Source organism: Mesocricetus auratus, unplaced genomic scaffold, assembly GCF_017639785.1.
Source record: "Mesocricetus auratus isolate SY011 unplaced genomic scaffold, BCM_Maur_2.0 Super-Scaffold_100011, whole genome shotgun sequence".
NCBI classification, from domain to species: Eukaryota; Metazoa; Chordata; class Mammalia; order Rodentia; family Cricetidae; genus Mesocricetus; species Mesocricetus auratus.
In genome coordinates, this window is record NW_024429195.1 from 30,792,918 (window position 1) to 30,815,998 (window position 23,081).

Consider the following 23,081-nt stretch of genomic DNA (forward strand, 5'->3'; position numbering starts at 1 on the left):
AAACAGCAAAAGGGATTCTCAAAGCTCTTGGCTTACACCACATGCTAAGGACCATCTAGACACAAGGTAAGTTTCCTTTCTCTTTTAATGAACAGCGTGATGGTACAGACTGTGCATTAGGGATAAGAAGACACTGACATCAGTGATTAGCACAGTATGTGCAGTCACAGGCTGAACTCCTTGCTGGGGACAGTATGACAGAAGAGATCTTCAATTTAGTGAAGCTGTAGTTGTCTACATTCTAAGCTAGTGGTTCCCAACCTTCCCAGTACTGAGACCACTTAATATATACGGTTCCTCGTGTTGTGGGGACCCCCAGCCATAAAACTGATAGTACTTCATAAATGTAATTTTTCTGTTATGAATCATAATGTAAATATCTGTTTTCTGATGGTGTTAGGTGCCCCTTGTGAAAGGGCATTTGATCCTAAGGGGTCGAGGCCCACAGGTTGAGAAGAGCTGCTCTAAGCTAACAGCATATGGGACCTTGCTGTACTTAAGTACATCTAGGGCAAGGCTTAAAGAATACTGTTCCTTTTTCTTTCTTTTTGTGTAGTCCTGGCTATTCTAGAACTCACTTTGTAGACCAGGCTGGCCTCAAACTCAGAGATCTTCCTACCTCTACCTTCTAAGTGCTGAGATTAAAGGTGTGTGCCAACACTGCCAATCAAGAATGTTTCTAACTAGTTCCTCTTACACAGAACCTCAACTCATTGAATAAACAAAGTGGAGAGAAACAATGTGGCTGAGGGGGGCAAGCTCCTTGCACCAGTGGAGTGGAGTTATGTCCCCCCAAGATACTAAAGTATTATATTTGAAAGCAATGTATTCTTTTGGATTTCATTTAGCCAAGCTAAGTCTAAAGACTGAATGATAATAAAATCATCAACTGCATTTGAAACCTGGACTCTTGGAGCCTGTGGAGGTGGGCACATGGCACCTGTATTCTCAGTACTATGCAGCTAAGACTAGAGGATCATGAGTGTGAGGCCAGCCTGGGCTATACAGTGAGACCCTGTGCTAACATAAAATGACAAAAATCACCACAACATATTGTTTGGGTTCCACAATCAAAACCATATCTAGATACTAGATAAAAGCCACATTTTCCCTGTCATTCTTAGGGCCATACTTTAATCTGACAAAGGATTTTTCTTTTCTTATGGACCATCAGAAATAACTACATTTGGAAATTCATACTAGCAGTTTTGAAGACCAAGTATCCTAGGATGGCTCTGAACTTACTAATGAGGCTAAAGATGACCCTGCCCTTCTGATCCTCCTCCTCTACATCCCTAGTGCTGCGATTATAGGCATGTGTTGCTAAACCTTCTATGTGGTGCTGAGGCTCAAACCCATACTTCACATACACTTGCCAGGCCCTCTAACTGAGCCACATTCCCATACTTTAGTAGGAAACACTGACCGTTTTCTGTGTCCTTGATAATCTAGAAGACCAACAAAGAGTATAACGAAAAATACATTATTCTGTCACAAATTACTGTGGTACGTTAGACAAGGCTACAGAAAGTCCACTTGGCTTATGCTTTTTTTGTTTTTGTTTTCTCTTTTTGTACTTACTAACGTGAAGATTGGAGTCTACTCTTAGTAGTGAAAATCAGACCCAACAATACACTACAGGAGCTTCACTGTAATCCTGTCCACTAACAAACATTCTTATGACACTGAGAGGTGAGAGAATCCCCTTCTATTTCTGTTTCCTTTGCTATAACAAGCACACAGCTTAGACCCTGCCATACCTGAAAGCCAAGCAAAGGGAAAGGCACTGCATAATAATGGAGGGGCATACCCCCCATCAAATGAAGATTCCACACAAACTCATTCAAGACTGCCATTACTATCTGGGTGACTCCTAAGAAACACAAACCCCTCCTGAACTTTAGACCCTTTCCATGTGTTTATAGCTTTCATTAAAGATCCCTGACCCATCTGTGCTAACAAAACAACAGAAGGGAGTAAACGAGGTAAGGATGCTCAAGATTCGGCACCACGGCTGCTCTATGTAACTTGCCCAAGCAGCCGGAGTCTTAACATTTTAGCACCCTGCCCCTCCATGAACTAAAAGGCACACCCAGCCTGACTTGCAAACATAAAAATGCAGGGTTCTACAGAGTCTGTTGTGAGACCCGAGGCACAGAATGGCAACTTAGCTATTTCCCTTATGAACCCTTAGAGATGGAGTTAACAGGTTTAACCGGAGTACAATTCTTCTAAGCTAGAGCCCAACATCTTTCCAGATAGTAAAAATGATTTTTTATAAGGAAAAAAAAGATTGGTTTACAGTTTTAATCACTAAAATGCTTTTGTTAGTCTGTTTAAAGTAGCTCAGCTGTATTATTGCTCTGCCATCAAGAGTTACACTAATTAAAGATGCTGTCAAAACTGAGTTTAGCCTTCAAAATTCCAAACTGGAAGTGATTCCTTTCTATTACGTGTGATGCACCCTTGTAGCTTGAAGCCTTCTGTTCAGGCTCTCCTCCATTCCACCCCCACACATCTGAAGTAGAAGCAACATCATCTATAGTGTCACAAATTTGAATTTGCTGTTTTAGTGATGTCATGGACATCAAAATAACTTTTAAGGTGGATTTTTGAGTTCGTGGGTTTGTCCAGCCCAAGTTGCAGTTTGCAGAGAACAGTGGACACTGTAATAGAACAGATACTAGGTGTAACATACTAGGTGTAACAGATTTGGAAATTAAATTTCTTCAAAGGAGCTGGTACGCATGGACCAAAACTACAAATCAAACAAATATAAAAAAATGATGTTAAGGACCAAACTGAGGTTCATGTGCTGTAAGGTTTCCACTGTACCCTTAGGACAGGCTGCTCATCATTTCTGGGATGCCATCAGGCTCCTGATAGGCAGAGACACACATGGGCTGTGTTTTGCCTAGACGATTACTAATCAGTTTAAACTGAAGTTCAAGGGGTATATACATCTAAATGAGTAATCATTCCCTGATTAATAAGAACTACACTTTACACAAAATACTTTATCAGCAGCTGTTTTCATCAAAAAAAAAAACCAATAGTCAGTTTCACAGTTGAAAAAGTTACACATTAAAATATTTTACAATTCATTATATATTCACCAGGTTCCCATTTCCTGATGGGCAGTAATATAAAGCAGAATAGAAGGGACAACCTCAAATCTGATGACTCTGACACCAAGTTTTACAGAGGACATGAAGAACCACAAAGTCTCTGGTTCTACCATGAAATAGCAACCAAATTCCATTCTTTTTTTAAAAAACTCTAATTAGAAACATCTTTAAAAACAAACAGGAAGCAAACAAACAAACAAATCAAACTCCACAGTAAGATGAACAGATTTCAAATTAACAGCAGTCTAAAAATCTTAAAACTAAAGGTTTTTGTATAGCTGAGGAGATGGTAAAAAGTGAAAGCATGATTTAGGAGTTACTTCTTGCTACAGTGCATTTAGTTTCTTTCTTTAGATTTGCTTTCCTTCCTTCCAGAAATAATTACTGATGAAACATTCTCAAGTGACTTAGTGAAATTATGGAGCCAAAGTCGTTTAGACAATATTCAATGACGACAAGGATGGTCATTTACAGAGGTGACCTGTCCACAGGTCCTTCTGATATTGAAGTACCTGGGAGTGGCACATTATTGCTCTCTGGAAACAGATTTTGATCACCCCAGCTTCAATTCAAGTTTTGGTCTTTGTCTTTTTTAATTCAACCCATTCTTCTCTCTTTCTTTTGTTCTTTCCTTTCTTCCTCTTTTCTTTCCTTATACCATTTATAGAATAGAATTTTTTCTCAAATACAATTACTGTGGCTGTAAATGGCAAAATAAGCTATGTGGTTGTATTTGAACTGTGCAGAGACCCTGGAAGGTGGTACTGGGTAACTATTTGAACTAATGAAAAAAAAAGGCAAAAAAAATGTTATCAATTTTGTGCAAGGAGGCTCGTGGCTTGTTTTTTTGTTTTTTGGCACTCGGGAAAACACAGTTCTTTGTACTTCTTCAGTTTCCACCATTTAAGTTGTAGATTTGTACCATGTCACTGAGTTTGATTGTAATAATCCCTGATACAGAAAAGAATGGGATGTTAGTACCTAGCAACTGCATATCTAAGTAACACAAAGTGTTAAATGCCAAGTTTAAATAAGTTAGGGAGTTTTCTATATCTGCAAAAGAATCTATCTGGTTTTCTGCTTAAAACAGTTTAAATTCTGATTAACTATTCCAAGACAGTTTACAGAACTAAGTTCCCCTAATCTTCAGGTTTTTCTTGTTGGCAATAATATATACATGCTTTAGTGAAGTACCTAAATCTTCAATAATTATGCCCTTTAAGGGTTCTAAAATAGCCAGATATTAAGAGTATTTTTATTAGAGTCCCCTGTTTACTATTCAAAACTTCTACTAAGGGTGTCTGACCTCACAGACGAGCGCTTTTAAAGGGATGCTGTTTTTCTAGAGTGTACAGTGTGCGCTCTTCATAAAGAGGCTCTCCAGTAACACACCTAAGCTAGGAACTGTCAGTAAATTATTGCACATTTTTTTCTTTTTTTCTTTTTATTTATTCTTTTTTTGCGCTTTTTCTTTTTTTTTTCTTTTTCTTTTTTGGTGTGGCATCTGAACATCTGCTAAAGCTATTTTCTAGGACATGAATGATTCAAACACTGAGTAGGAATCTAGAGTGACCATTAACATTAGCCCTACTTCTTGGATGGATGCTTTTCAGAATGCTCAATAATGCATTCTGTGCTTGAATGGGATGTAATGAAGTTGGAGACTTGACCACTTTGAAACGGGACATGATAGTAAAATGGGTTAATGTCCTACTTTTATCGAGATATGGATACATAGCTTACGAAGGTAAAAAATTCATGGTTTCTAGTCTCTCATAATATAAAAAGTCATTCATGACCAGACCTCAATAGAAGGGCTTAAAGCGTCAGGATGATAGTCTACTTGGTATTCACTTAATAACTGGTTTCATATGATTGTGCCATTCTCAACTATAGATGCATGGACAATGAGGGCATCGTGTAAAAACGACAGCAGTGGAAGGAAAGCATGTGCAGTTCAACCTGTTCCATAGGGAGTCATACAGGGGATCTGGGTAAACGGGATAGTGCCTGAGCCTCATCTACAGACAAGAGAAAAGTTAACATGCTGTTACCAATGATAAAAAATTTGGGGTGCAAAACAATGCATGACTATGGGACAGATTATGTAAATAAAGAATATATATTAATGATAGTTTCTATAATATAAATAGCCTTTAATAAAAAAAAATAATCTTTTTAATAACATTAATACTCACTTCTATTTTCTGGAAAACATGCATGAAAAAAAGTATTCAGTTCAATTGCAAAAGGAGAAACAATCAGCTTAAAGTGAATACTGTACAGGTCAGAAACAGGAGCCCCTGCTTCCCTCCTCTATGATCACTGCTGTACTTGATGCGAGCCCAGAATTTCCCTAGGAAATAAGTCAGATCCTTGTAAATACTGTCCAGAAAAAAACCAACAAAAAAACAAAACCCAACAAAAACACAGCTGTCTGTAGATTATTACTTGTGACTGCTTTCAAAACCACAGGTGAGAGACCCCAAATCCATCAAAGGGTTGTTCAAAGAAAAAGCGAGTCCCTTCACCCCAAGTGTTGTTCCTCATTAAGCAGGAGGTCAAAATACCCACTTCAAATCATAAGTCTGAACAGCAATGGGAAAATAAGGATTTCCATTCTTCTCCAATTTCATGTACTTAATAGAAGCTCCAGCTTATTCAGACCTAAAGCAGTCATAGTCTTGGTTGTGTCCACATTTTAAACAGAACCCTGGCAAGACAAACAGAACAGCGTTCTCCTTTCGTCTCCATCATTTGTATGTATTTTGGGGATTTTTGTTTTGTTTTGTTTTTTAAAAAAAAGATACAAACAATCTTCAAAGTTTACCTTTTTTTTTTGGACTTAAGGCATAACATGAACTTGCTCATTATTCTAAAGCTGAATTCTGAAATGAACTAGTTTAGTGCTATCAAACCCTGTTTGCGTGTACAGTGTTTCAATTATAGAGCATGTTGTTTCTGTTCTTGCTCAAGTCCTAATGTTGTTCCTGACTGTGCCATCCCCATGCCAACGTCTGCTTGCTGCAACTCACTGCCATGCAGTGGAGAAGCCGTGCGCCACTTGCAGTTCCCAGCTCCCATCTCAGTTCAACGCATGCTGCTTAATGGTGTGGAAGATCCAATCCATTTTTGTCGTCCAGCCGCCATGATGTGCATCATTCATTTGTTTTGTGAAATATTCTAAAGCCTCTTGCTCAGTTTTGTCTAAGGCTAGAGTCTTTCGAATATATGCGATGTCATCAAAAGACTGCAGTTCCGGCATTCCAGAGCCAAGCATCATTGAAAACAGGTTGATGAAGAGATTGGCATGCTGCCGAATCGCTAGGTAAGCCTTGTAACACATCTCCTGAAACCTGAAAGTTGAGGAACACCTGGTCAGTGCTAGAACCAGTACTCTGACTTTATAGAATTAGCTCGGCTGTTTTGGGCAAAGGTCTAAAAACTACCATTCCTCTCCCTGCTCCCGTAGCTCACAACATTCTACAATGTGTACTCTGTGAATGAATACTTTATTGCCTGCCAAGCACCTGAAATAGTGCTTGAAATATTGGGGTACAGTATTTATTAAACGTCTACATTGGTCTAGACTAAAGTAAGGCCTGAAGGGTTTAGGCACCCAAGATCAGGACACTGACTTATACACAAATGGAATGTTATAAAAGTCCTTTGAAATCTAAGATATATTAACAATATATTAACAAGGTGGCAGGAAAAAGAGTAATTATGCTTAAGAGTTATAGCTTGCTAGCTTTCCTCAGGTTAGGACCAAAAACCCTGTCCTAACCACACTACATGTTATTTGACAAGACAAAGACAAAGTGAATTACTTAAACAACAGCCAATAATTTCAGTGTGTCATAAGGTTTAAAGGTTACTATCTTTGTAGGCCTCACTTAGTTCAATGAATGAAATCAGTTTTCATTTTCAGCCCCTTCTCCCCCATATCAAATGAGCAAAACCAAAGATGCTGTAACATGCACTACTCCCTCTGGCTTACACCCACTGCTCTGAACGGCAGGCGCCTCCCTACCCCAGGCAGCCATTGAGCTCACCTCTCAAACTCTCTGGTCTTTGTATATTCTTGGGCTCCTTTACTAATCACTATTAAGAAATCTTGCGTCAAAACAAATGGCACACGTTCACGTTTATAACCAAATTTTTTCTTCTTGTGATCCAAAAAGTGCCCAAAATCTATATGAAACAGCTTTCAAGAATAAAGAGATTACATTTTAGTTTACCGTGCAGACATAAAAGATCTTGACTTAATATATTTAAAGAACCTGAAAGCACTACCTGTCCATCATCTTTCACCATGATGTTGCTATTGTGCCGGTCTCCAATTCCCAAGATGAAGGTTGCCACGCAGTACCCAGCACATGACCTCGTGAATAGATCAATGGCTGCATCATAACTACAGAGAAGAAATAAACACCTCATGGGTGATGTGTGTTAGAGTGCACACGTGCAATCAAGTGTGCGTGTATCAGGGTCAGAGGTTAAGACTGGGTGCCTTCTATAACTCACCATCTTATTCATTTAGGACTTTTACTGAAGTGAATTTTTGTGTGAATGTATACACACCCATAGAGGTCAAAAGAGTGCATAGGATCCCATGGAGCTAGAGGTAAGGTAAGAATTTGATGTGTGCAGCGGAACCTGTAAGGGAGCTGATAAGCAAACCCGAGTCCTCCAGAAGAGCAGCAAGTGCTCAGTTACCCCTGAACCATCTCTTCAGCATCTCACTGCCTCATTTTTTGAGACAATGCCTCTCACTGAACCTGGGGCTCACCAACTGGTTAGACTTGCTGGCCAGCCAGCCACTATGATAGCGCTGTTCCAGCTCTCTTCCCTGAGGCTTTATAAAGGTGATAGAGACTGAATTTACGTCTTCATATTTATGTGGAAGTAGGTCATCAGCTGAGTGATCTCTCTAGACCCCAATTTTTCTTTTCTTCTCAGATAGGATCTTACACTGTTTCCCAGGCTGGCTTTGAACTCACAGCACACAACAATCCTCCTGGGGCTAGCCTCTTGGGAGCTGGGATAAGCCACAACCCACAGGAGAAAATTAAGTTTTTTTTGAGGGTCTTACTATATAGCCCTGGATAGCCTGGAACTCACTATGTAGACTAGGTTGTCCTTGTATTCAAGAGAGATCTATCTGCTTCTGCCTCTGCTGCTGTGTAGCTTAGGCTGGTCTAGAACTTAAAGATCTACCTACTTAAGTCTCCTAAGCACTAGGATTAAGGCGTGTGACATCCCTGAGAGTGTTGAAAATTAATTTCTAGAACATCATTTTTAACAAATTAGAAGTAAAAATTTGAATGTGTATTATTTTTGAACGAGATTTATTTTTACTTTTAATTATACAAATCTGGATTGCCACGTGGGCACACCTGAGTGAAGATGCTATGGAGACAGAAGAGGCCACCAGATTCCCTGGAGGTGGCTGCATGTGGGTACTGGGGGCTGAACTGGGGTCCTCCAGAAAAGGAATGTGCACTCTGAACTGCAGCACCAAGTGTTCCTTTCATTTATGATAGGAAGTAAGAGGATGTGAGATACAAGGTGAGCGATGAAGGCATCAAATCATAAGCAGTTCTTTTGGTCACTCACAACAGCCTCCAACATTTCAAAAGTGAAGTGCATTTTTCCCTACTACAGTGGCTTTCTCCTTAGCCAAGAAGTCTACTGAGCCACCAGCATGTGACAGAAACTCAAGAGCAAACTCACATCTCTCCCTTGTTCTTGTCCTTGAGCCACTGGTGCAGTGTGTGACTGTTGAACTGCAGCGCCCCCTTCAGGCCTCCTTTGCACTGGATCTGCATGATAGTGTGAGAGTTTCTCACCACTTCGATGAGCCCCACACAGTCCCCAATGGACAGACAGCCGTAAGGTAGCATTCTGGAAAATTGACAAAGGCAGAATTTAAAACAGCAAATTATTTATGACTGAAATTAAATATAATTACGTAATTTTCCCACTTCTTGCCCTTTAATCCTTCTCTCACACATTTCCTTGCTCTATCTCAAATTCCTGGCCTCTATTTTTTTGTTGATACACACATACACACACATGCGCATACACACGGGCACATGTGATCATGCACAATCTTCCTAAGTACAAGCTACTCAGTCTATCTATATAAACTGTCACGTGTATGTATGTTTTCAGGGCAGACCATTTGGTACTGAATAACCAAACTAGGGGCTCTTCCCCAGGGAAGACTACGCCTCTCACTTTCAGCTTTCCTCAGCTGCCTGTAGTCTTGTTTAGGGTTGAGGCCTCAGGTGATCTCCATGTTAGCATGTCTACTGGTGTCATCTTTGTTCAGGTCTGGTAAAACTGCAAATATTTCAATAGGTCCAAAATATCTATGTTCAATTAGTAAATTTAACATGAATGATCTTTATTGTCTCAACTTAGCACTCCCTATTTTCTTTTTGATATTGACAAACCTATTCCTGAAAATGTAGGAGTTCAGCTAAAACCAAATCCCTATGCATTAATGTATCATTTTGCATGGAACGAAACAACCTGTATGACAAAAGCAGTGAGGGAGACTGGAGACAGATGGACAGAGTTAAAAACACCGGCTGCTCTTCACAGAACTTAGGTTTGGTAGCTCATAGCCATCCATAACTACGGTTCCTGGAGATCCTCCTGGCCTCCATAGGTACCAGGCAGAACATCAATACCAATAAAACAAACTAATGTTAAAAAAATAAAGCAGTGAGAAGACTGACTTTCACATTTTTTTTAAAGGTTTTATGTCTGGGTTTCAAATTGCATTTAAAAAAAAAAAGATTTCATTCATTCATTAATTTTGTTGTTGTTTTTCAAGACAGGTTTTCTCTATGTAATAGCTCTGGCTGTCCTGGAACTCACTTTGTTGATCAGGCTGACCTTTAACTCACTAGATCCGCCTGCCTCTGCCTCCCAAGTGCTGGGATTAAAGGTGTGCACCACCACCGCCCAGCTCATTGATTATTTTTATGTGTAAATATGTGCCAGTGTGAGTTTACATGCATCACATGCATGCAGGAACCTGGAGAGATTAGTTTACAGGCAGTTATGAATGCCATGTGGGTGCTGGGAACCAAATTTGAGTTCTTAGCATCAGCAACTGCTATTAAACACTGACTCATCTCTCTAGCCCCAGAGCTAGCTGTGTTTTTACACTCATTTCTATAAGTAATATACATGAACTGTTTTTCTTTCTTTCTTTTTCTTTTTCTTTTTTTTTTTTTTTTTGGTTTTTCGAGACAGGGTTTCTCTGTATTGTTTTGGAGGCTGTCTTGGAACTTGCTCTGTAGACCAGGCTGGCCTTGAACTCACAGAGATCCATCTGCCTCTGCCTCCCCAGTGCTGGGATTAAAGGTATGCGCTACCAATGCCTAGCTGAGCTGTTTTACTTATGTTGATGTTTGTTTTGTTTTTCTTTTTGAAACAAGGTCTTGCCTGATTTAGGCTGGCCTCAAAAACTCAAAATTCTCCTGCCTCACCTTCCTGAGAGTATGGGTTACAAGTATGTACCAACATTCTTACTTTTATATGTGACGCTTAAGCATATGAAGAAACATCTACATACCTGTAGCCAGGAAAAGGAAGTACAAAGTATTCCGTAATTAGTGGCCCTGGTCTTGTTAGGTAGTTCAAGTTGATCTGAACTGTGGATTTTCCTGCCTTAGTATTCTGACTGCAGGACTTAAAGGCATGTTATCTATACTTGGACTATAAGTTTGTTTTTAAAGTAAAAGTGGTATTCCACCAAAAAGCAGCTAGTTTTACAACTTCCACCCACAAATCTGTGACCTAACCACATATGGGGATGTGGAATAAGTGATTTTAGGTACTTCAATCTTTTTATACTGAGTATTAAATAGAGACAAACAATGCCTGAAGTCAAGCTGGAGTCGTGGGGCTGACAGGTGCACTGTTCTGGAGTGCTCCTTGTCTGTGGTCAAAGCTGAAAGGAATTGGAGATCTGAAGAGAGTTTTGACATCAGACATGGAGATGCAGATCTGGAGTTTGCCCAGCTGATTTTCAGTCTTGCTTTGGTTCAGTATTCAGTCACTATGCTCCCTTTCCTCCTTTTTAGAATGGTAACACACACTCTGTGCTATTGTAAGATGGAAGTATGTAATTTGTTTTTTGAATTTACAGGCGTTACAGTTAAGAGAGTACCTTTGCTTAGAATAGTCTTGGGACTTTTTAAACAGTGTTGAGACAGTAAAAGACTATGGAGACTATGGGACTAAATGTATTTTGCATTCTGGTATAACTATAAGCCTATAGGGGACAGTGAGTGGAATATGGTTTTTTAAAGGAGAAAAACCCCCAGAGGCTCATATTTGCATGCTTAGTCCGTAGTTGGTGAATTGTTTGGCAAGAATTAGGGGGTGTGTCGAGCTTTGAGGTTTCAAAAGTCCATGCCAGGCCCAGTGCCCCTCTCTCTGCCTGCTGGAGGGTAGATCAGGAGGTAAAGTTCTCAGCTATTGCTCCAGCACTATGTCTGTCTGCTTTATGTTATGATAATGGAATAACCCTCTAAAACTGTAAATAACAACCTCCAACCCCATTAAACTCTTTCATAAGAGCTGTCTTGATTATGATGTCTCTTTACAGTGACAGAGAGTAACTGAGACAATGGCCATCAGACCACAAAGCACTTTAGAGCAGGCAACTTCTGCTTGTGTGAGTTTTATGGATTTGCAAGAGTCAAGTCAGAGAAGGATGCGCTATTAGAAGCAATGACTATGAGAGCACAAAACATTCCTGAAAGTTAGGGGAAGAGAATACACATGGTCAGAGAACACTGGATGGAACAGGAAACTGATAAAAACTACAGTTTTCTTATAAAACTGATTAAAAGGTGGCTTTAGAACTACTAAATTTCTATGATAAAACTTGCTCTGAACTTAAATATTCTTAAATTTCTATTTGTGTTTGTATCTGTGCACATATGTGTGGATGCCTGTAGGGGTCAGAAGAAGGTGCTGGACCCCCTAGAGTTGGGGTCACAGGCTAGTTGTAAGCCACCCAATGTGGGTGTTAGCAACAAACTCTGCTCTTCTGCAAGAACAACATGTGCTTATTAACCACTGGCCATCTGTGCAGCTTCATTTTTGAACTTTAATAAGTCTGCTGTGCTCCTAATGGTGCCACTCCAGGGCACGGGAAGTCTTATGGCATCATGAGACATCTCTTTTCACTTAGATGAGTCTCATCAGCTTCTGGGCCAAGCAATAGAACAAATGAAAAGGCAATCAGGATCACCTCTTAACCATTACTGCAATTTTTTTTTTTGGTTTTACAAACATTTTTAATATAGGCCTCTAGACTTCCACCATTAAGACTTTATTGGGCACTGGAGGCACACACATTAAATCCCAGCACTTGGGAGGTAGAGGCAGGTGGATCTCAGTGAGTTCAAGGCTAGCCTGGTCTACAAAGCAAAGTTTCAAGACAGCCAGGGCTGTTACAGAGAAACTCTGTCTGGGGGAGGGGAAGAATCGTCCCATTAAGACTTTAGTTTATTCTCTTAAGATAATTCATCCCATGCTTTGATTACTTACCGAAGGTCAAGGCCTTGGTTTTGCCAAATGTTCTCCATAATTCGGATGATCTGAAGTGTTAACATATCTTGCCGTAAATCTGAAATTCAAATACATATCACCATTGTTATCAGATGAAAATAAAGAGCCATAGTCAATCTTTAAAATAATTCCTTAGACAGCAGTGTTTTAAGTTTTTAACCCACTTTTGAAAGATCTGTACAGTCATCTGGGTAATAAGGCATCTGAAAGGTTCCAACTGTATTTAAAACTTGTACTGTGTGAAGAACTGTGCCCAGAATGCAATGCTGAGGTCAACACTGGTGAGCCTCCCCTCTTCCTGCAGCCCATTCTCTACAGAAATCAGGACCTTCCTTAAACAGTCTCTCAGAAGACTAAATGCATTTGTCTCATAGTTCTTTCACTTTTGTAATTAATTATCTGTTCAACATTCTTTTCCCAGTCAGGCTTTAAGCTACAAAAGGGCAGGCTCTGCCATAGTCCCAGGGTCTCGCACACAGAACACTTAAGGCACGAATGGGTGCTATGCAAACCAGCCACGCACACAGGACGGAAGCTACGGCAGACACTGACTCCAGGGTTCCTGAGTCTGAAGACAATCAAATGTCACCTCAGTTAGTCAGCTAGAGGCTGTGATCAGGTCCTGGCAAAATGGCACCTATTTTTGTTTAAGGACTTTTCTGAGATAACTTTTTTTTCCTGTTTTGAAACAGAGTCTCACATAGCCCAGGCTGGCCTTCAATTGTATATTTAGCTGTAGAAGACCTTGAACATCTGATCTTCCTGCCTTCACCTCCCAAGTGCTGCAATTACAGCTGTGTGTCACCATGTCCAGCTAGAACAACTGTGATTGAGAGATTGTGTCACCAGAGTACCGGACCATCTGTACTCTTTACCCGCCTGTGATGCCAGCCTTCCTCCAGCCCAGCCTCAGAACAGCTCATGAGGATGAACCAGCTTCAGCCACTTGGCCTTTCTTTGGGGTCTCATATTCTAGATGATTTCTTAAGCATACATACACACTTTCTTTTTCCTGTTTGTTAGTCTGGCTTCTGTCAGTTTAGTTTGTAGTCCATCCCAGGAATGAATGAGGCAGAGGCATGAAGTTTTTGCTTTCCTACTCATGCATACTGACTTTGGAGTTGGGGAGGATTACTAGAGTTAGAATTACAGGGGTCCACAGCCAGTTATTTCCCCTGGCTGCCAAGATGCATAAAAAGTGAGTTCCATGTGGTAAAGTTGAGGTAGAAGAGGGTAGCTGAGAAGTGACTGCATATACCTACTGTCTCCAGATCCTGAGTACAGTATCCCATTTCCCAAACTCCTTGACATGCACACTGTAAAATGTGAGACATTTTAATATTCTAGATTTTCTACAGTAATCCTTAAATGGCTTTCAAAGGTTTTCATGGTTCATAAACATCCTGTGTATAAAGACAGCAACATGCACACAGCATGAGCTCACTAGGGCTCTCCTCACCATCGCCATTTTTAAAGATGATCTCATTGTTCTGAAACAGTAGCTCTGACATGATGTCTGGGTTCTCCCAATTCAACCACAGTGGCCTTTTTGCAGAGGACATAATTCGACACTCTTCAAGCCTGTAAGACAGTTGAAGACTTTACCAGGCACCTTAGCTTTTACACTTTCGGTCTTTGGTTTACTTAAAGCACATACACAATGGAGCTTTTTGAAGTGTTACAAGGACTAAAACTTTTACAAAAGAAAATAATCTTTAAAATATTTATATACATTTTCCACTAATCTAAGAAGATATCATTGGTTTTATACAGACCATCCTCATTTTTGTTTATAGTCTCAGAACTTTAACCACAGAAAGAGTTAAACTATTATCAAAGTAGTAGACACTGGTTTTAAAGAAATGTAGGTGTAGTTTAAGACTATTTTATTATTGCTGTTTTACAAGAATTGGAGGACTATCAGCTTTTTTTAAATTTATTTTTATTTTTTATTTTTTTAATTTTATTAATTTTATTTTCCAGTTTAAATTTAGATAAGAATCAAGGTTGCTTCACAAGTCAGTTCCAGGTCCCTCTCCCATTCCCTCCCTTCCTCCCGTACCCTCCCCTCCCCCCCCCCGTTATCCTCTCATTTCTCCAGGGAGGGTGAGGCCCTCCATGGGGGTGTCCATAGTGTGTCATTTCATATAGGGCAGGGCCTAGACCCTTTCCCAAGAGTTCTGGGTGAGAGTGCACCTCACATTGTTCTATTGGAGTCGAAAGTCCGTGTGTATACTTGGGATGGGTACTGATCTGCTGCCCAAGGCTCAATAGATTCCCTAGGCCTCCTCACTGACACCCAGATTCAGGGGGTCTTGATCAGTCGACTATCAGCTTTTTGTTAAGAATTATTTGGAAACATACTTATTTAAACATGACAATAAAGGGCATAAAAAACTTTACCTGAGGTTCCCTAGTTGATGAGCAGGGTTTAGGGGAGACAGAAAACCCTGCAGAGCATCCATGAAATCTGGCTGTCTCATCTGCTCAACCAAAAACTTCATCTGCACCTGATAAAAAAAGCACAATTCGAGTGAGAAGTGCATTTCATAAAGGAAAAGCAGCTGTGGCTTCCCTCATACACTGAGAATGCAGTGCTGTGAAGTCCACCTCCATGTCCCAGGCCAGGCAAACTGGTGCCTAGGAAGTCCATGACTTGGGCAGTATTATCAGGGAGGGGCCAAGGTGGGGGCATGGTTCTGCGAGATGAACTCTGCCAGCGGCCACAGCTCTAAGCAAAGTTATCCAAGTACTGCCTGAGATGGGCTGTGGCTTTTGTAAGTCAAGGTGCACTACAAACCCTGTCCTGCCATTTGTTTACTGGCTGCCTTCCCAGCTGAGTTCCACAGGAGAGGTCAGATTACATTATCTGAAAAGTCAAGGATTTACTTGACTTTCATTCAACAAGGAAGTCTGCTGATCCCTGTTTGAGAAGGAAAACAAAAAGACCAGGCTACTTCAGATCTGAGCTTGATAGTCTTATTTTTAAAGCTTTTCAGAAAAGTTCAAGCATTCACTCTGTTAGGAAAAAACGATCCACTGAGGATTAAAGTATATGGAAAATCACTTGATACATAGAATCACACATTATATGCAGTCTATAGTGTGAAGATTCATTCACCAACTCAAGAGCTATCAAGCAGTTTCCGATATGTTTTTAAGGAAACTTTCATTTATTGAAAATATAAAATGTGATAGAACAAAAGAGGTTAGGAGCCAGGAATTCATACTTTTCCCATTGGAATCTGAGTAATAAAGTCTTCCCCACTTCTTTATATTAAGTGAGTAGCTAGAAAACCTCATTACCAATGACTAGGCAGTTCTTTTGAGTAAAGACATAAAAGACAGAGGTTTCTCTCTACTGTAATATTAGCACAGGACTCCACAGGAACTGTTTGTATGTCCAGAGTATGACCAGCTCCTCACCATAATCTCATTTGAGATTACAAATTGTTGAATAATGAACTCCAATTCCTAATGAGACAGTGGTACAAAGTCCATTTGTAATATGAAGACTCCAGCCCTTAAACTATCTTTTGTGAAGCTTTTCAAACTATTGCAATTATAACAATCTTTTTCAAAGCAGTCCCCTGTTGCCCATAGTCACCATGTTAGAAATGAGAAATTCTTTTTAATTTTTCTTTCTTTTTACATTTATTTATTTACTTATTTACATGCATCACACACTACACCAAGCCTGGTATATGTGGTACTAGGGACTGAAGTTGTTCTTGCAATTCATATACCACCAACAGCTACACCCTGGCCTTTTCCATATATTTTCTACCAATCTATTTTTTAGTCTACATACCACACAACTTTAGAAGAGTCAATTCAATCACATATTTTAAGGAATCTAAGCTAATACAGTAATTTTCTTTTAAATCAATTGCTGCAACTTTAGAAAAGCTGTTTTTCTGTTCTTTGCCTTTTGGGACTCACTGGGGAATGGATTCTCCTATTTCACTGGAGGTAAGGCAACATTTGCTTTTCAGCTGGCAGAGATGAGTGAAGAGGGATGGAAAAAGGTCCTTAGAACCTTAGCATGGCAGGTGCTTACTGATCCAATTGAACTCACTTCTTTCTACTTATTTCAGAGTCATTACCAAAATCACAAATGAGATGAGAAAAGATCATTTTAATTACAACTACATGAAAAGAATACATAGGGGGCACCTCTTACATTCAAGGGAAGATGACAGGTGCTTTGCCCAGGTTATATGATGAACTTCCTTCTCACAACCACTAAGTTCAAAGTACTATTTCTATTTTCCAATTGAAGAAGATGAGTCTTAGGAGCCTACATAAAATATTGAATCACAAAGCTGGCAGACAGTGGAATTCGAGTCCAAATTGAAAGGACAAGCAATTCAGCCCCATTTCAAGTGTCCAAAGTCCATGGGAGAAACATTCACACACCTTTTGTGTTTCATCCTTCTTCTCCTGCTTGAGGATGTCAGTTAGGTTGATGAGCTTCTCCATGGCCTCGACCTGTCTGTTCAAGTGTTTTAGATACATCCCACAGGCACGGCAGTAGGATTCCAAAAGGAGGCCAAACCTTTGACTGACAGTCTTATTGTGCATCTCAGATCTAAAAGAATAAGCAAAGTTTATGTGTATACACAGTCTTTTAAGTTTTTGATCATTTTATGTACATGGGTATTTGCTTGTATGGATGCCTGTGCACCATGTGCATTTAGGACCTGTGGAGGCCAGAAGAGAGTGCTGGGTCCCATGGAACTGTAGTCCATAGACTGTTGTGATACGGGTGCTGGGAATTCAACTCAGGTACTCTGAAGAGTGCCATGCCCTCATCACTGAGCCATTGAGCCAGGCCTACAAATAGTCTTTTTTTTTTTTTTAAAAAGATGTCTGGACCAGGGGAAACTATAATATTGATCAAGAGGTTGTGCTAGGAAAACCAAATGCATGCAGACAGGAAGCATGCTTAGTGTTGATTCTAATTCGGGCATTGGCCTACATATAGCCCTAAATGAGCATATATGCTTTCTCAGAAGATAAGGAAAGCCATTTCCTAGCCCAATAAATGTTTTAACAATACAATGATTAAAAACCTACGGATTTAGAAGAAAATAATCAAGTGTTTCAGGTAGTTCTTTCTTAGCCGAATAAATTTAATAAACAACTAGGTATTTTACTGATTTAGGTTTACGTTAGCTACGTTTCATTAGTTAATTTCAATGTCCTATACAAAAGAAGAGAATAGGAAAGCAAAATAATAATGTAAACTGAGGCAGGTAAAAAGTTCGCTCAGGTCTGAGAATCCCACAAGCATGTTCACATTTTCCTGTCTCTATGTTTATTTTAAACATGGCTTTTCTAGATACCAACCTTAATTAAAGCACAAACAAACAAACAAAACCTGTTTCTAAATTTCCTGAAATCAGGGTTTATGACAACTCTGAGTAGTGCATCACATTGCAGAGTTTTCCTCTTTCACCCCTCCCCTATACCCTGCCCTCTCTCTTTGGGGCAGAGGTTGTCCTGGGATCACTAGCAAAAGCTACTTCTTTTTTTAAGCTTATACTCTCACAAAAAACCTTGGACTCTGTCATTATTGTTCTGAATTCCAAGGTTAAGATTTTCATTTTGAGACAACTTCATCTATGTATATACATTGAAACCTATGACAACATTAATTTGTATCTGACACATTTCACTTGGCTCAAAGTGGAAGAAAACCTTTGGAAAGATTTGCACTAACAGTACAGAATTCTGTACTGACTTACGCTGCTCATTTAACTCCAAAGAACTGTGTTGTAGGCCTGCAGCAGCTTCCCAGACAACCAAGCAGCAAGAGTCAAGCACTTATTAAGGAGGTAAGTTACACATAACTAAAAAAAATCGAACTTACTTTAAATGCCAAAAGAAAAAATGGCCAATCCTTTGATTTGTCAACGCCTTCTTGAGTAAAAATCTCACAAGCAGGTTATCCAAATATTGTTCATATTTTAAGACCTGAGGAATTAAAAAAAAAAACCCATAAGAATTCAGATAATCAGGCCAACTTTTGCATGCCTGGCCTTAGAAAACATGCGATCAATAAAGTAGATACCATCATTATTAAACTACTGCTGCGGCTTTGGTATGATGGGTGGATGTGGGGTGAAGCATTTTCAGTTTCCAGCATCTTACCTGTACAAGCTGAATGAGGTACTGAGAAAGTTTGTCATCTGTTAGGTATTTTTCCAAGCACCGAACGGCAAAACTCCGAACCATAGGATCCGGATAATTACAGTCCAGAAGTTCCATGGCCTGCTCAGGCTTGATTGGAGGCCAGTCTTTGACTAAGCAGTACATCTGTGGACACAGAAAGACAACACTTCGCATGTAAAAATACCATTTTAACACATGGCCTTAAAGTTAGGTTAAAGACAGGCACAGTGGCAGATGCCTTTACTTGGGAGGCAGAGGCAGGTGGCTATCTGAGTTCGAGGCCAGTCTGGTCTACAGAGTGAGTTCCAGGAGAGTCAGGGCTACACAGAGAAACCCTGTCTCAAAAAAACCCCATACCTCTCACACTTAAGAACAATTACTTTTATATATGAAATGATTGTGACTGTTTTTTAAATTATGTCATCATAATAATTTACAGTCTATTTAATCTTCTAAGTTGATGCAGATTTTCTGAGAACTGATGATTTAGGCAACATACAGCTTCTGTGCAGGAGCCCCTAAAGGATCTCACCTGGGCTACTTCATCTCTGGAGTTCCACTTGACTGACAAAAGCAATTTGGGTAGGATTTCAGGAATAGTTACGCAGTAGTGTCTGTTGGGGAAGACAATAAAGAGTATGTCATGCGAAGGCCTAACATCTAATTCCCCCATCATGCATCTGTAGGAAGTTCTAGGCTTATTACTATCTGAAAAACCAATTCGTGTAGAAGACTATGGTGTGTATATATTTGCATATCTATGCAGATACAGTAAAATGGTAAAGACTAAGGATTCAAATGGAAGATAAATGTTGGCTGACAGTTACGAACAACCATGTATATGTGACCCCATCAGTGTGGGGAGCTGGCGAGAGGGCCAAAGCGTACAGGTGCTTTCTACTAAGCCGATGTGTCCACGTAGTGGAAAGGGGATCGGACCCCTGCAGATTGTTCTCTGGTCTTCACATGCACACTGGGACACATGCAATCTCCACCCCACAATAATAAACAAAATGTAATAAAAGAAAAAATATACTAGTGTACTAGTGTGCCAAGTAGCAGCATGACTTACAAGTGAGGCTAAGCCATTATTTTCTTCTTTAAAGAACTTGGCAAATATACCATCTATGTCAATGAGCAAATGGTCTAAATCCTATGTATGTGTGTTCCTGCTTGTATTATACTTTAAAAAATTCTAAGAAAGCAGGTGGTCAGAGTGAGGTTACAATTGAATGGTAGAGTATGTACTTAGTTTGCAGAAGGCTGTAGGTTAAATTTCTACCACCAATTTAAAAAGAGAGGAACTTAAAAAGCTTGAGGATGGGGACATACCTAGGTTGGTAAAGTGTTTGCCTAGCATACACAAGGCCCTGGGTTTTAGCCTAATTTCCAGCACCTTGTAAACCAGGTGTGGTGACACATACCTGCAATCCTAGTACTTAGGAGATGGAGGCAGAAGGATCAGAAGCTCAAAGTCATCCACACCTACAGTTCAAAGCCAGCTTGGGCTGAAACCCTGCCCCAAACAAAAGAAACAACAACAAAGAAAGAAAGAAACTAAAACAACTTTTATATATGTCTCTAGAAAGAAATATCTGTATCCATACTTTTGAAAAATTCAATAGTGATAAGAAAAATAACATCTAAATTACATTTTATTTACTCACTTGGTATGGTTAAAAGCAAAACATGGTAACAACAAGCCAGGAGCAATGGGTCATGCATGTAATCACAGCACTCAGGAGGTGGGCTAAAGTGGGCAGATTTTCAAGAACAGAGGCAGCTAGGCTATGCAGTGAGCACAAGCCTAGCCAGGACTACAGTGAGAGACCCTTACCTCCGCAACAACTACCAAATGATGTGCTGGTCACTCCCTTGCCTTCCTGAGAGCCTCACCCTCCTCCCCAACTTGCCTGTGGCTCCATAGGAAATCTTTCTCTTGTTCAGTGATTTCAGACAGTGGGTCTCGGGTGCAAAGTGCTCGGAGCTGTTCTTTGTCATTTTCTCTTAGTTCATTGTCTCTGGCGAGTCTGTTACTCTGTATAAAGTAAAGTATGACTCTTTACATGTGTTTCTTTGAGATCCATGAATGATATATTTTAAAAATCAAGTGGTCTTTTAATAAAACACACAGTTTATTAACACAAAACTATTTATTCTTCTCACTAAACTAACTTAAAACAGTACCTGTGACTAAATGCAGTCATGTGGTTATTATGAGCACCAGGCAGCCAGGGGAGACTGTGAAGGGGAAGGAAGGCAGCTAGCTCCTCCTCTCCCTGATGAGGCCCCTCCTACTACCTTACTAACTGCAGCCTGATAATGCTTCCGGTAGAAGAGAGCAAAAAGCAGTAGAATAATAAGATTAAAATGCAGACTCTTTCATGTTCCCTGCTAAATCATCCTTGTAACTGTTGGCAAGCTTTTAAACAAAAAGCAAATTAAGAAAGATAAAAAGATGAACTAATTCTCTAAAGCACTGAGCATTTCAACATTAAGGAACTAAGCAGAAAGTAACGAACTTAAAATCACATGTAATAGATTTATTCTCTTCAAATACAGATTATTTGCCTCTCAGTCTTTGAATTCTTTGAATACAAACACCCCAAATAATTCCAAAGTATCACCATGTTAAAAAAAAGAAAAATACAAAACAAGTGGGTCTGCAAGACGGCACACTGATTGGATAAAGATGCTTACTGCCAAGCCTGGAGTCTGGGTTTGATCCCTGGGACTCGCTCAAATGGTGGAAGGAGAGAACCAACTTCAAGAAGCTGTCTCTGACCTTCACATGTAAGCTGAAGCATGCACAGCTACCTCCCACAATTAAAAATGAGAGATACGACAGATCATCTCAACAGATAGTATGAATGCTTATCAATATATTATATACAACAGATACCATATTCTAGCCTTTAGGAGCAGTATAAGCAAAAGGAGTCCTCTGTGTTAGCTGGTGTGTGTACATTGATGCATCTGAAGCTATACAACAGAATGAGGAAGTACTACTTGGACATAATCCTTCAAAAAGCACTTGTTAAGTATGTACTGTGCCCTGCCTTGCTCTTCCTGTTAGGCTTAGAAAGTAGATCCTACTCATAGAGTACCCAATCTAGCAGAAAGGGTTTAAAAGATGAGTGTGTTGTGATGGAGACACAGGAGGAAAGCCAATGAGGAAAGTGTCCAGTGGGTAAGAGGAGGACCACAGCAGAGAAGGGGTCAGCATGTGAAACTGACAGCTCAGGTTGAATGTTTTTAGTGATTCCACCTAGGGGATGAATGCCATGATTTAGTCTGTTGTGTAGTGATTTTTGGAACTGTTTCAAAGCAGAAGGGAAATCAGTTAGGAGGCTGCTACATGAGTTCAGACAAGAAACCTCATTATTATCATCAGCAGCTAATGAACTCCATGATTTTATAGTTTTAAAAATGTTTACATGGTCAATATAAAATAATTTACAGGAAAATCATTTTTATATATTTTAACAAGAATCTAGGCATAATAAACTTAGTTTTCTCATATGTGCTTCATTTTGAAATATTTTTGTCAAATTGTAAATAACGCTCTCAAAATACAACATTTGACACTGAGGGTTCATACTTATGTTGAAGATGGACATTTTTCAACAATTATAAAACATTTTCATTTATAAAATCACATGATCAAGGAGTGAATTCTCTCCCTTTCACATTTGCCTTCTGCATTTCTTTATGAAGAAATGTACGAGTAAATGCTGATGCCCAACTATGTGATGGTTAGTTCAGATGGTCACCCATGACTGGACTCAGCAGAGCCTGGGTCAGTAAAGCACGCTGTGGCTGTGAGGAAGTCCAGAAGGGCGAGGAAGAGGGAGCATCAGTCAACAGGCGGCAGATCTGGACAGAGTAAAGGGGATGATGGCAGCCTCTTCTCAGGCCTCTTCCCTTCTAGCAGCCACCGCCTGGAGCTGCTCTGCTCCATGCGCCCCCAGGAACAAAGATCCTAGACATCCCCTAAACAGAAGCCAAAATAGCTCTTCCCTTCCTTGATTTTCTCATAGAAGTTTAAACCGTTTTTTATGTGTATGAATGTTTTTGCCCACGTGTGTATCTGTGTACCATGTGCATGCGTGGTCCCTGGAGAAGTCAGACGAAGGCACTAGATCCCCTGGAACTACATGGTTGTGAGTCATG

At 39.9% G+C, this 23,081-nt stretch overlaps 1 protein-coding gene across 1 annotated transcript in view; it reads right to left on the reverse strand.

Annotated features, from left to right (window-relative positions):
• Positions 1 to 3,013: 3,013 nt before the first annotated feature.
• Pik3ca (phosphatidylinositol-4,5-bisphosphate 3-kinase catalytic subunit alpha) overlaps positions 3,014 to 23,081 on the reverse strand; it is a 70,081-nt gene continuing 50,013 nt past the window's right edge. The window contains exons 10-21 of the mRNA XM_005069732.4: positions 20,822 to 20,946; positions 19,441 to 19,522; positions 18,888 to 19,052; positions 18,607 to 18,710; positions 17,151 to 17,322; positions 15,135 to 15,241; positions 14,191 to 14,312; positions 12,711 to 12,789; positions 8,865 to 9,035; positions 7,425 to 7,542; positions 7,184 to 7,335; positions 3,014 to 6,484 (exon numbers count right to left, since the gene is read on the reverse strand). Coding sequence (XP_005069789.1) covers positions 6,214 to 6,484; positions 7,184 to 7,335; positions 7,425 to 7,542; positions 8,865 to 9,035; positions 12,711 to 12,789; positions 14,191 to 14,312; positions 15,135 to 15,241; positions 17,151 to 17,322; positions 18,607 to 18,710; positions 18,888 to 19,052; positions 19,441 to 19,522; positions 20,822 to 20,946 — 1,668 coding nt within the window. The 3' untranslated portion in view covers positions 3,014 to 6,213. The remainder of the gene's footprint in view (positions 6,485 to 7,183; positions 7,336 to 7,424; positions 7,543 to 8,864; positions 9,036 to 12,710; positions 12,790 to 14,190; positions 14,313 to 15,134; positions 15,242 to 17,150; positions 17,323 to 18,606; positions 18,711 to 18,887; positions 19,053 to 19,440; positions 19,523 to 20,821; positions 20,947 to 23,081) is intronic.